This window comes from Acartia tonsa, chromosome 4 (genome assembly GCF_053477335.1).
Source record: "Acartia tonsa isolate MP-2025a chromosome 4, ASM5347733v1, whole genome shotgun sequence".
NCBI classification, from domain to species: Eukaryota; Metazoa; Arthropoda; class Copepoda; order Calanoida; family Acartiidae; genus Acartia; species Acartia tonsa.
Genome location: NC_137263.1, coordinates 27,254,188 through 27,268,601, shown reverse-complemented (window position 1 = coordinate 27,268,601; position 14,414 = coordinate 27,254,188). Strand labels below are relative to the sequence as shown.

The 14,414-nt window shown below is 30.5% G+C and overlaps 1 protein-coding gene across 1 annotated transcript in view; it reads left to right on the top strand.

The window, feature by feature from the left end:
• Nucleotides 1-2,550: 2,550 nt before the first annotated feature.
• The window catches only part of mmd (disintegrin and metalloproteinase domain-containing protein mind-meld), a 64,992-nt gene continuing 53,128 nt past the window's right edge, over nt 2,551-14,414 (top strand). Inside the window, exons 1-3 of the mRNA XM_080157318.1 lie at nt 2,551-2,959; nt 12,577-12,681; nt 13,588-13,682. Coding sequence (XP_080013444.1) covers nt 12,588-12,681; nt 13,588-13,682 — 189 coding nt within the window. The 5' untranslated portion in view covers nt 2,551-2,959; nt 12,577-12,587. The remainder of the gene's footprint in view (nt 2,960-12,576; nt 12,682-13,587; nt 13,683-14,414) is intronic.

The window sequence follows — 14,414 nt, the reverse complement described above, 5'->3', positions numbered from 1 at the left end:
TGACCTTAGCCTTTTGCCTCCAGGGGCTTTGCCCCAAGACGCGATGGAAAGTCTAATCACCTATCTAATAATGTTATAATATGGGTATTTATCATTTAATGACTATTATTGTGAAATCTCTAACATCACAGTAAATTTTTATTTGATACCTATAATTATATCTGCGATAACTTTTTCAACACAGAAACTGTACATTTTAGGAATTACAAATGTCCCCAACCAATTTCTTTTGACGGGTTTAGTATTTTTTTCATCAGGGCTTCACCCAACTCCCCTATTTTTTTTTTTTTTTTTTTTGCTTCAGACATTGTTCTACTTTTTATTAAAATCAGTTTTCCTAAATGGCTAACAAAATTAGTTTTAAGTGATGAATAATAAATCAATTTTCACTTGTCTGCTGATTAAGTAATTTACCACTAAAAAGAACCAATCATGTGTATTTCTTGTCAAAATTTAGCAAAGTGATCAAAATTTTGCTCTCTTCCTCCCCCCTAACCCAAGACTTTTGCACAGTGCACACTAGGGTGGGTTGATTTTGGACATTTTTTTTCTGAGACCAAAGCGGGGATCTGCAATTGATTTTTATCAGTATAATACAACTCTGGATGATTTAAAATTTATCCTAAGTCTTAAAACCGCTGACAACCAGACATTCAATTGTATAGCTATTTGTAAATGGGTGTCAAAAATTTATTGAATCAGAACTATGGCTTCATGGTGCTCCTAGGAAAGGCATTGAGGAGTAGAATCAGTAACTTTTGACCGGTTCAGAAAATCTCATTCCTAGCCTGAGAAAGCCTCAAAAAAACTCTACAAATTGGACAATACTCAATAAACCTTAAAAAATGGTGTTTTTTTTAGTCATTTCTAAGGCTAGGAACGAGATATTTTGAAACGGACAAAAGTTTCTGATTCTACTCCTCAAGGCCTTTCCTGGGAGCACCATGAAGCCATAGATCTGATTCAATATATTTTTTACTCTCATTTACAAATAGCTATTCAATTGTATGTCTGGTCGTTGGCCGGTAAAAGGTTGATAAATAAAGGTTAAGGGAGCAAAATGTGATGACTTACTTATAGTAGGAAATTCATTACTAAACTGGGGAAATGCACAAAAATATTTAGCACTCTAGGACTAATTGGAACTGAGATAATAAGTGGAAAGGACTTGAATGTCATCTTTGCATATTTTTTATATTATTGTTCATTACATTTTTAAGTGGTCGTATTCTAAATCTCAATTTTTTGAAATTCTTTTTTGGTCAGAAATCTTTTTAAAGTTATTTTTATCTGTTACACATCCCCTCTTTGTCTTATTCCAAAATGATCCCGCCCTAGTGCACACCCATCACCAGTCATAAAATTTTGAAATCTTAAAACTTGTTTCTTTTATATATATTCTCAGGTAAGACTTTATTATTGGATCAATGCTTATCAATACCTTATATTTATGCTATGAAATTGATTTCTAATTTTGATTTATACGAAATATACGAATGGAAAAGTTGTCTATATCAACTAATTTAGCCCATTGTTTAAGAGTTGATAAAATATTATGTCCTACTTCACTCTTTTCCCCCCTGGACCTTTGTGACTCCCCACCACTTCCCTTCCATACAAAGTCACTAGCGTCCCACAATGTTAAAACCCTCTCCTTCCTTTAAATAACCATTTGCTTGTAATAGTGTACCTATTTTGGTTGGTACTAGCCCTTCCACCTCCATATTTATATGTACAAACATGATATATAAATGTATATATATATATACCTCTACCTTATCCTCCAATTCTGCCATAATCAATCATGGTCGTAAAATGAACGTTTAATAGAATGAACCTGTTCAAAGTATTTTGAACCATATTTCTTTTTTAATTATGTATCAATGAAAAGATGAAATAATAATTGTGTTATCAAATTAGCTAAAATAAAAATATTTTTTTCTTGGCAAAAAAGTAGCTATACTCATACTCAAACGTCCATATTTGGTTGTTGGAAATGGAAGGAAAGAAAAAAGAAATGAGTAAGAGGTAGATTTAGCTGTCCCTCACACACACACACACACTCATACACACATTATAATAGAAAAGAGTAACACAAAACAAATGGAAATGGGAAGGTAGTGGAGAAAGTATAAAAGATAATGGGTCGGAGGATACACCTGTAAACCGGTTTACGGAGGCTCAAACCAGTGGATTTAGGGGATGGGAGACAACACTTTTGAGGATGGAAGTTATGGAGTCCTCCGTATTGATTGGGAAACAGTGACGGCTAAGCACTGAAGAGAAAATAGGAGAGAAGAGGAATTTTCTTGTGGTAGAAATGAGAGACATGGGGAGTATGTGAGTAGGATACACTGAAAGAGGTAAATACAAACTTTCAGGGAGAAGAAAAGACAAAAAGTGAGTGGGAGAGAGAGAGAGAGAGAGTTTATGAGAGAGAAAGAGAGGCTTTAAGTTTTTACAAAACATAAAGAGGAAGAGAAATGAGAAGCATTTATAACGAGAAAGAGATTGAGAGAGTGAAAGAGAGAGTTTATGCAGAGAGAAGCTGCAGTCTAGTGAATCTACAGGAAGGTTGGCCATCCACACGCAGTAACTTATACTCACACATATAGAGTACAAATTAAAGCATATACAAACATAAACAAACCAAATTTTGGTTGATGCCAAGTGTTTAGTGCAAGCTCCATTTTCTCCTGGCCTTCATCCCCCTTTCCTTCACTCCTCCAGTAAATAAATGATATGTGTGTGATGACCGCTGGTAGCACCATAATGATGAGCAGGATCCCTGTGTAGAGATGGTGCACACTCACACCTTACTCTCACATGTATTATTGTCAACCTAAAACATGGTTTTCCTTGACTTGGTCAGGACTATGGTGATAAATAATCTTGTGTGTGAATATGAAATCTGAATAGTGCATGCAGTGATATTCTCAACAAGACAACCTTACTCCAGGTGGGATATGTCAACTAGGTTCAATAGTATCTACTTTTTTCATATTGTAAAAACAGTTAAAAAAACAATAGTTCATAAATAAAGTTTCCTCAAATAGTTAAAGGTATATTATTATTCATAATAAGATCATTCTATTTTATAACTGATCAATTTTTGAATCTAGTTTTCTTCTCTAGATATTATTAACTTAAAACTTTAGAATTAAATAATTATATTATACCCAATGGACCAGCTCTTTCAGTTTCAAGTTTATTTAAGTAAATGTTAAAAAGACAAAGGAAAAACTGAGGTCTGAGTAGGCTTTCTTATCTCAACTTCTAGTTTGTATCATAGTATTCACTAATTTGTATCATAGTATTCACTAATTTGTATCATAGTATTCACTAATTTGTATCATAGTATTCACTAATTTGTATCATAGTATTCACTAATTTGTCTCATAGTACTCACTAATTTGTATCATAGTACTCACTAATTTGTATCATAGTATTCACTAATTTGTATCATAGTATTCACTAATTTGTATCATAGTATTCACTAATTTGTCTCATAGTACTCACTAATTTGTATCATAGTACTCACTAATTTGTATCATAGTATTCACTAATTTGTATCATAGTATTCACTAATTTGTATCATAATATTCACACAAAAATGTATTGATCTTTGAAACATTAAGTTTTTTCACATAAAAAATCCAAACTAAAACAAAACTACAATTATATTATTACAAAAAGAGTTAGAGAATAAAGAATTATTAATTTTCAAAAGTTTTGAGTTTGTATTATATGTTAGCTTTATTTGAAGCATGGTGTGTTTCATTTAAAGTTTAGACATATATAGGACATATACACATTTTCTTAATAGGTTAAACTTATTTTACATTTTAAATTTCAAAAAGAAAGCTTATATTTAAATATTTAAATTGTAATTTCTTATGTTGTAAAATCTAAATAAACGTGGTTTCTTAAAATCGGAAAAGGACCACCAACTAACTTTTCAATCTTAAAATCTGCTAAGTAAGGTTAAGTAAGAGCTAGAAGAGCTCAGAATTACCCAGAATCATGCATAGGGCTCCGTGGCTTCTACATAGGGCTTCGTGGGTTCTACATAGGGCTCCGTGGCTTCTACATAGGGCTTCGTGGGTTCTACATAGGGCTTCGTGGGTTCTACATAGGGCTTCGTGGGTTCTACATAGGGCTCCGTGGCTTCTACATAGGGCTTCGTGGCTTCTACATAGGGCTTCGTGGCTTCTACATAGGGCTTCGTGGGTTCTACATAGGGCTTCGTGGCTTCTACATAGGGCTTCGTGGCTTCTACATAGGGCTTCGTGGGTTCTACATAGGGCTCCGTAGCTTCTACATAGGGCTTCGTGGCTTCTACATAGGGCTTCGTGGGTTCTACATAGGGCCCCGTGGCTTCTACATAGGGCTTCGTGGGTTCTACAAACTTTTTTTTAAAATTTCATTACAAAAGGAAGATTGGTCGGTTGTCCATCTATAGATAAGATTGAAAGCAACAAAATAGTTTTGCTATAATTATGAAAACCTCTTCCTAATTGGTTTAAACTCGGAATAAAATATAATTTCCAATATATTTGATCAATTAAGCTATACTAGTAATTAGTAATTATTTAAAAAATACGTGGAAAAAGTTTCATATTTTTTATGTAATAAATTTATCTTACTTTCAACAAATGCTTTTTAAATCCCCTTGTCCGTATTATTATTCAAGATTTTTATGCTTCGCTACTTATGGATGTTGTCATCCTTGTTCAAATTCTTCATTAGTTAATCCTCTCTATACGTGCGTTTGAAAGTCACTTCTCAAGTTCTTAAACTACAACAAAAACAATTTCCACATTTGCCATCCTGACCTAATCTGACTTAAAGTAATAAAAAAAGTGGACTGAAGAGGGTACATTGTGTGGTATGTAGCCTAAACGTATTGTAAGATTATTTTGCCATACAAGCACGGACGTGTCCATTAATTTTGTCAACATTGCAAAGGATTAAATAAATGTATGAATATCTGTGCAGCAAATTTCATACATACAAATTATTCTTAATATATCCTTGAAAGATAAATAGTTTTATAGCTAAACTCGCTGTCCTAACAGTTCTATTAATATAATATGTTTTTTATTCTTATTTCTCATAAGACTACTAAAATAATCTATTTTCTTATTTCTGCGCATTTAGCCTCTCGGGCTTGATATAATAATGCTTCGCTTATTACATGGGGCTTTATATTCTTAGGAATCTCCATTCTAAAATCGTAATTCCAAAAAAAGGTTTTTACATCATGTTAACTTTATGTCAGCTATGTGTAACAGAAATCGTCTAACAAAAACAAGGATGACAACATCCATAAAAGCGAAGCTCTGAAACGGTAGGACAAAAGGGCATTGTCACTTGTAGAGTGTCAGAACTGAATAATCAGAATATAAATATATAAGAGTCGAAGCAAAATTGTAAGTAAATTTGTTGAAAAATTGCTTGATGCAGGATAATGTTTAAGGACATACTTACATTTTTAGGACTTGATTATAGAGTTGCTTCGCTTATAATATTGTACTTTGTCCAGGAATCAGTATACTAATAATCAGATCACTCGGATAATTAGATCATATAAAAATAATTTGTTAAAAAAGTGAAAAAATCAACATGTTGAAAATGGACGCACGGACATTCTGGTAACGATTATAGAGTTGCTAAATTGTACCTAACTACTACAGGGATCACCATGCAAAATTTGAAATCGATAGGACAATTCTAACATGCCTATATTAAAGAAAAAAGCTCTCCGTCACGGACGGATGGACGGATAGAACTAGCCTAATTATAGAAAAGCTTCGCTTTTAAAAAGAAATCGATATAGGCCAAACAGGACGAACCTATTCAAATTAAAGAAAAGTCAGGCTTCTATATCAGTTTATTAAGGAGAAATGCAACTTTTAAAATATTAGCAATGCTACGAACATAAAATTTAGAATTGTTGTTAAAATCGAAGTTTTCAGATTTAGGGTCAGTACGTAGTCTGTTAAAACTTATCATACTTATATGCAACAGTTAGGTACAGTTTAGTAATCATAGTACTCCTTTAATATTTGAGCTATCTTAGTAAAATAAAAAGTATTTGGCAGCCTACTGCTGACCATTTAATGATATGGTGATGAAAAATCCGCAAAGTGAACAGAAAAAAAAATCTACAAGGTAATACATAGCAGGCTAATTTTAGTGAATATAAGACTAATCCACAAGAAAAAATATTCCTTAGTTAACTTTTAAAGCAGCTGGTGGTCAAATGGTGAATCACAAAGCCTTACTCCAGACATTATAAGAACTGGCATTGTAGTCTAATTTAAAAATATGGTATTTTTCAGGTTCTTGTGTGCATTTGAAGCGAGCTCAAATGAAAAATTAACGAAGAAGATCAATATTATGCCTATTTTGACATATTGTTAACTTATATTACACTTCAGATTCTTGAATATTGAGAATTTCTGGTATGCCTTGTCAAGCCTGTTCTATTGTTATGCTTAGAAAGTCTGAGCGACCAGCCGTTTGGACCCTAACTAATCTTAAAGTTAACCAAGCAAATATTTTCTTGTAGGTTAGTCTAAATTCAATAAAATTAACCTCTTATGTAATACCTTGTAGATTTTTTCCTGTTTATTTTGTAGATTTTTCATCATTACCCCATAAAATGGTCAGTAGTAGGCTGCCAAATACTTTTTATTCTACTAAGATAGCCTAAATATTAAGGGAGTAATAAGCGTTTAAAAAAAAGAGTTTACGAGGGACACCCTGTATATGTATATTAAACACTTATAATTTTTAGTTTTTTAAAAATACGATAGGTACTTTATATGATACTATAGGTACTTTATATGATACTAGCAACTTCGCTCCTAGCCTCTAGGGGCTTTGCCCAAAGAGGTTTGATCAACTTAATTTTTGGTATTTTAGATTTAAAAGAAGAAAACATTTTTTTTTTGGGGGGGGGGTTATTCGTTATACTTTGTATTATAAATATTCATTCTATTATCTTTATTTTGGGAATGTATTCCTGGGAGCATTAGGCATAAATTAAGTATGTATATTAATTATCCTGTCCTGTTTGGGATATATTTATACAGAGTTTTTTTAGACTTAACAAAAATTAATTATTTAATGCGCTGTTTCTCTATTTTTTTAATGTTCATTTGTACGATTTTTAAAGTGCTGTCATTCTTGTTATAGATATATTTGCATTAAAAACAAGGATGACAACATCCATAAAAGCGAAGCACTGAAACGGTAGGACAAACGGACATTAACACCTGTATAGTGTCTGAACTGAATAATCAGAATATAAAAGTATAAGAGTCGACGCAAAATTGTATGTAAATTGTTGAAAAACTGCTTGATACAGGATAATGTTTATGGACATACTTACATTTTTAGGACTTGATTATAGAGTTGCTTCGCTTATAATATTGTTCTTTGTTGTCACAGGAATCAATATACCAAAAATCAGATCAAACGGATAATTAGTTCACATAAAAATTTGCTTTTAAAAAAGTAGAAAAATCAACATGTTTAAAATGGACGTACGGACATTCTGGTAATGATTATAGAGTTGCTACGCTTTCTAAATCGTACCTAACTACTACAGGAATCATCATGCATAGTTTGAAATCGATAGGACAATTCTAACATGCCTAAATTAACGAATAAAAGCTATCTATCTCGGACGGACGGACGTACAGACGGACGGACGGACGGACGGACGGACGTACGGACCGACCCTAATTATAGAAAAGCTTCGCTTTTAATTATTTCTAGAATACTCTTACAATTTCCAGCTTTGCCAAAATTTATTATGTCCAACATTCTACAATTTAAATGTTTCCCTTCCTTTACAATACAATATACAATATATTCACATAATAATACAATATTCATGCAACAAGGGGAAATTATACTAAATTTGAATCATTAATGTTTCTATATACAATATTACTAAGTCGATAAACAACAAGAATGTTGATAAATAATTAATAAATATTTTTAATGTGTTTTGAAAATAATTAATTGTAAAAAAAATAAAACTGTTTGTATAGTCTACCTACTTCTTTTAATAAATTTGTATTAAGTTTCAAAAATATATTATTTCATTAAAGTGAATATTTTTAAATTAATCTTTCTAAAGTTGGTCAAAGACTGCTTTGATACTTTTGTTAAAAAAATTTTCTATAGAATTTATTTGCAATTTGTTAGGGTCTTGTTTGAGTTTATTTAAATTTTAACAAAAAAATTAAAATAGTACCTTAATCAGTTTTTGTCCAGGCTCGCTGACATGACAACCTATAGGGAAACACTACAAAAAAGCTACACAATCTTACAGGAAGTCCAAGCTTTTTATTAGGGGGGGGGTGAAATTTATTTCATATATGCAAAGCCGTCCAAGCTTTAAAAAAAAAGGTTGGGGGAGGGGTAAAAATTAAATATAATATTTTTTTTGGAGGGTTATTCATTAATATACTCCTCCCCCTTGGACGTACCTGCAATATTTCCTCTTGTTTCATTGAAAAATAGTAAAGCAAATTTGTTTTAGTACTTTTCTAATTAAATTTTATTACAAATTGTTTAACATTTTTATTGTGTAATCATGCATTTCCTACAAACACTAATTTTTTCGGATCAAGTCGGATATACGCAGAAAGCCTATTGTTGGTAACTGGTAAAATCTGGCCGCACTGAATAAGCACTATACAAATTACAGACCTCAGTAAAAGAATTTCAAATAATCAATACCAAATATATTATATGGAGCTAGCAGTCTTTAGGATTAAAAAATTCAAATTTTATGCTTGTTTCATTTAATAAGTTGGACTCTGTGTATTATTGGGGATTTCAGGGTTCTAGTGATTCCTTTTCACACTTTGGCCGTCGAGTCAGTCTGTAGGAAGTAAGTAGGTCTAAAAACAGACCTTCTTCTCCTTTCTTACTTAATTCTATTGGTCTTGTAATTAAATATTTCTGATTATGCAGCTACTCAATAATCAAATTTGAATTAAATAATTTAGTATTAGAATCGGCTTAAAAACATATTTCATGTAAAAGAATTCAATACAGATCCTCATTTTTTAATATTCTAATTTCTCAACAGCAAAAATGTTTTTTTTTATCAAAACCATGTCCATTCACCCCCCAAACGTTACCCATCTTAGTCTAATACTCTCAAAGCGATCCCTTAAAAAGTAGGTAAAGGATAAAACAATATTTTTTTTCTGGTTTGAGTTTTTTATTGACATAATTTATTTTTTATTTAAATTTTTTTTGTTTTGATCTAAATCTCTTATGGTTATAAAGGTCCTTGTTATTTGTTATTACCCATTTACCGAGCTACCATTATCAAACATTTATTTTTTACATTTACACAAAACCACGGCCCTTATTTTGGGTAATTAATTTGGAAAAAATATTTAGGGGGAAATTAAGATAAAATCATAACCTTTATCATTGGTTCATTTTTCTGAATCTTGAATTGTCTTTTTTTTCTCGCCTATTAATTATACGGGGTTTGTTGATTTAAATTTAAGTTTTAGTGGAAGCATCAAAAGTTATTCTGGTAGTTTTTGTTTTATTTGTAACCACAGTAACTATATCAAATATCAGTAACCATTAATAGTCCATCTATTTTTTAAAGCATAGCTTTTTTATGATTAGGTTTCGTCCGTATGTCTGTCTGCCCAGGGACGTCCAAACGAATTTGGGGGTGCCGTAGGCAAATTTGGGGGGTAATGGGTGGTCGATATTTAGGTATAAGTAAAAGCACCTCATTTTTTTAAATTCTTTACCTCTTGCCGTGCATTTTGTAATCGTGTACGATATTTTTACATCTGGTATATAATACAAGAGAATATATCTCATTAACAACATCACTAAATATTTCATATTTCTAGTTTAATTTGTAAAACATGTGGAAAAGTATGAGACAAAAAGTTGATCCCCTTACTGAAATAGTTTGTATGAGAATGATTTATCAATGGTTGATAGGCACTTGACATATTTTAAATATAGGACACAAATGTAAAATAATGTTCGCACCAATATACAATATATGTATAGAAATTGCACATTTATCGACCAATCCAAAATAAAACTGTATACAAGAACTGTTAATTTTTAAAAGCGAAGCTTTTCTATGATTAGGGTCGGTCCGTCCGTCCGTAACGGATAGCTCTTTTCGTTAATTTAGGCATGTTAGAATTGTCCTATCGATTTCAAATTTTGCATGGTGATTCCTTTAGTAGAAAGCCTTTAGAAAGCGTAGCAACTCTATAATCATTACGTCCAATTTATACATGTTGTTTTTTTTTACTTTTTTAACAACAAATTTTTATGTGATCTAATAATCCGATTGATCTGATTTTTGGTATATTGATTCCTGGGACAACAATGTATAATGTTATAAGCGAAGCAACTCTATAATCAAGTTCTAAATATGTAAGTATGTCCATAAACATTATCCTGTATAAAGCAGTTTTTCAACCAATTTTCTTACAATTTTGCTTCGACTCTTATACTTATATATTCTGATTATTCAGTTCTGACACTATATAAGTGTTCATGTCCGTTTGTCCTACCGTTTCAGTGCTTCGCTTTTATGGATGTTGTCATCCTTGTTTTTATTCATCTTTTTAATATTTTTTCAATGTTCTCGGCAAATGATGTATTTGTTTGCCTAAAAACAAAATGTTTTTGAGGAAGGTACTTTTTTTCTTTTTCTTTTAAAAACTAAAAATGAAAAAAAAATTGGGTTCGATCACCCCCCCCCCCCCTCCCCTCACTCACCTCTTTTAAGTGTTCCCAGCGGATCTATGGTCGTAGGCGGTAGTGCTGTACAAAAAAGGGCAAAAAATACAATATTTAATAAATTTGAAATGGAAAAGTTTAAGTTTTGAACAGGTCTAAAATATAAATGTATATTATAATATACTTCTATCGACTCATCCAGATATAAAGTTGTTCTATCAAGTCCGCGAAAATATGATACCTAAAGATTAATTTAACATTTCAAAGTTACATTTATATTTTCATAAAATCCATTGAATAATCATGTAGAAGTGTATTTTTGTTGCTGTTGTAATGAATGAATCTGTTAATCCATGTTTGAAATCCAAGAAAATCAAGTTCTTTAGCAGACGTGATTTAACATCGAAATAAAATCCAGGCTTTGGTTGAAATGTCAGGATTGTTGAATGAAAGAGTATCTCATGCAAATTTTAAACTGGAATCAAAACTTGTGCCAATTGAAAATTTTAATAAATTTTGTATTTTAGTAGATATTAGAATATAGAGTATGTACATGAAATTACAGAATTTGTAATATTTTTTTGTTTTTAATAAGGCTACAGTTATTTTTAATGTTTTTTTTTTTGCATGAAAGTTAAGATTCCCAAACAGTGAACTTTGTTTTATTCCTATATTTTTTAGAAATGTCGCTTAGAAATAGTTCTCAATAAAAAAATCGATTTTATTTTAAACCAATAGAAATAAGAAGTTTTTACAGGTGATACTAAAAATGTTATTTAAAATTGTTTTTATATTTTAACTAATAATAACTGTTAATTTTATAAATATTACTTGCAGCTTTTGTATGCTTAATTTGATTTTTTCTGTTTTCATCTCTGCAGGCTTCCTCTAATAAACCTGCTAAACTTCACTTATTCTAAAAGAAGATTAATCATCACACATACGTTTTTATTTTAAAAAATGGGAGGAAAGATTCAGGTATTGGTAAGAGATATAAAAATGATTATAATACAATTTTCTTAGAAGTTAGTCGTTGGGTACTCTTTAAATTATGTAACATTTTAGTATTTTTAGCCAATTATAGGCAAACTAATTAAATCTTGAGCTGTCTAATAAGATTAAAATGAGAATTGTGTAAGATGTAAAGTTGTCAAAAGTTTTCTACGAACTGCCTAACTAAAGTAAATTTTGGGTTGTGTGGATAGTAGATGGGTGCGCACGCAATTAAAGCACAAAAATAAAAATAATTTAATGAGAAAAAAAAATATAAAACCTATATTGACAGAAAATAAAGAGAAGTCTTCAATACAAAGCTTGATTGTTAACATTTACATTCATGCCACGGGTTAAATTTACAATAAATCATCTTTCTCTACTAATTTAATAATCTAATTGAAGATCATTACTAAGCAATAATATCTGCCAATATGATATTTGTAAAAAGGTTTATTTGAAGGTGTGAAGATTTCGCGTAAATTTTATATACATCAGAGGAAGAGATAGAGAAAAAAGAAGGGAGAAATAGTATGTTGATTTAAATTCACAGATTTTACAATACTCATGCTTTATATGATTTTAAAAATAATCCTACCAAAGTTGAAAGTCTACGAGTTAGGATGATTGTAAAATCAACTTTAATGGTCTTGCTTATTACTAACTTTTTGTAAAACTTTTTTATCTTTATCACGGCCACATTAAGACGTTAAACCTATTAAATCTCCACAGATAATAAATATTTCATGATTCAAATTGATGGACTATTTGTTTTCTTTTTTTGTTACTTTATTAGATTAAATGAATTTTAATATTTAGGAGTGAGCGGGATGGATGGATATGTTTCATTGTTGTTGTTGTTGTGTCAACTCTACCGTCCAACATCTCAACAGCATGATGTGAAGCTAGAGGAATCTCCACGAGGTACATAACTTTATTGTCCAAGGACAGCTCAAATGCTGGATTGAATTGTGACTGTTCCAGCTACACAATTATTATTTAAAGATTCTTGTATAATGTATGTCTGGCAATTCAAAAAATTCTCTTGCTTTATCCTTGTCCCAAGAGACATTGGTTAGATTAAATTTAGTTTGAAATTTTAAAAAATCTAATCCAGTTGTTTACACTAAGTAAAAAATTTGCATAAACGAGAGAGTATTCTAATTAGGCCATTAAATTCAGCATAAACTTTGTAAAGGTCGTCACAACTAGAAACTAGACAATTTTTAAACTTTATCAAGTTTTTAATATTAGAAAACAGATAATAGATTTTTAAAACATATTGATATTTGAAAAATTATTTTACCCTTCTATTTTAATTGACATTTTTGTCTTAGTTACATCTTCTTTGCTTCAAATAATTTCTTGTTTAATTTCATAAATATGTTTCATTTTCTATGTCGAGATTTGTTCTAGAGTTCTTAATCTTGAAATGAAATATATATCATTCATGGTCGTTTTTAAGATGATTTTGTATACAAAAGATCCAAAATGATCCCTTTTATTAGATGACATGACAATATGTTTTGATTGTATTGTGGGCCAGCGTGGTATAGTTTATTGTCAGCTATGAAATGATTATTGTATTAGCCTATTTCTTGTGTCTCATGGTCTCAATCAGTATAGTTTCAAGTGCAGCTACTCTAACACCGGGATTCTTCATCTGTCCATAATGGCAGACTCTTCAATAGAAAAATATTTTTAATTGCACTATTTATGTCCTTTCTGCGCTAAATATGGTCAGTATTGCTAATGATTAATTGAAGAAAAAGATTTAAATCTTTTAATATGGTTTAAATTTGTAGATAAAACGTCCTTTCTTGTAATTAGATGAGGTTGAACGGTTATTACGAGAATACAAACAGAATCAGGAGCTTCTCACAAGACTCGGAGATAGATATTATCAAGTTGTATACCCAATACAGGTATTATCAAGTTGTTTATCTAATACAGGTATTATCAAGTTGTTTATCTAATACAGGCATTATCAAGTTGTTTATCTAATACAGGTATTATCAAGTTGTTTATCTAATACAGGCATTATCTAGTTGTATATCTAATACAGGTATTATCAAGTTGTTTATCTAATACAGGTATTATCAAGTTGTTTATCTAATACAGGCATTATCTAGTTGTATATCTAATACAGGTATTATCAAGTTGTTTATCTAATACAGGTATTATCAAGTTGTTTATCTAATACAGGCATTATCTAGTTGTATATCTAATACAGGCATTATCTAGTTGTATATCTAATACAGGTATTATCAAGTTGTAAATACAGGTATTATCAAGTTGTATATCTAATACAGTTATTATCTAGTTGTATATCCAATACAGGTATTATCAAGTTGTTTATCTAATACAGGCATTATCTAGTTGTATATCTAATACAGGTATTATCAAGTTATATATCTAATACAGGTATTATCAAGTTGTTTATCTAATACAGGTATTATCAAGTTATATATCTAATACAGGTATTATCAAGTTTTATATCTAATACAGTTATTATCTAGTTGTATACCCAATACAGGTATTATCAAGTTGTTTATCTAATACAGGTATTATCAAGTTGTTTATCTAATACAGTTATTATCTAGTTGTATACCCAATACAGGTATTATCAAGTTGTTTATCTAATACAGGTATTATCT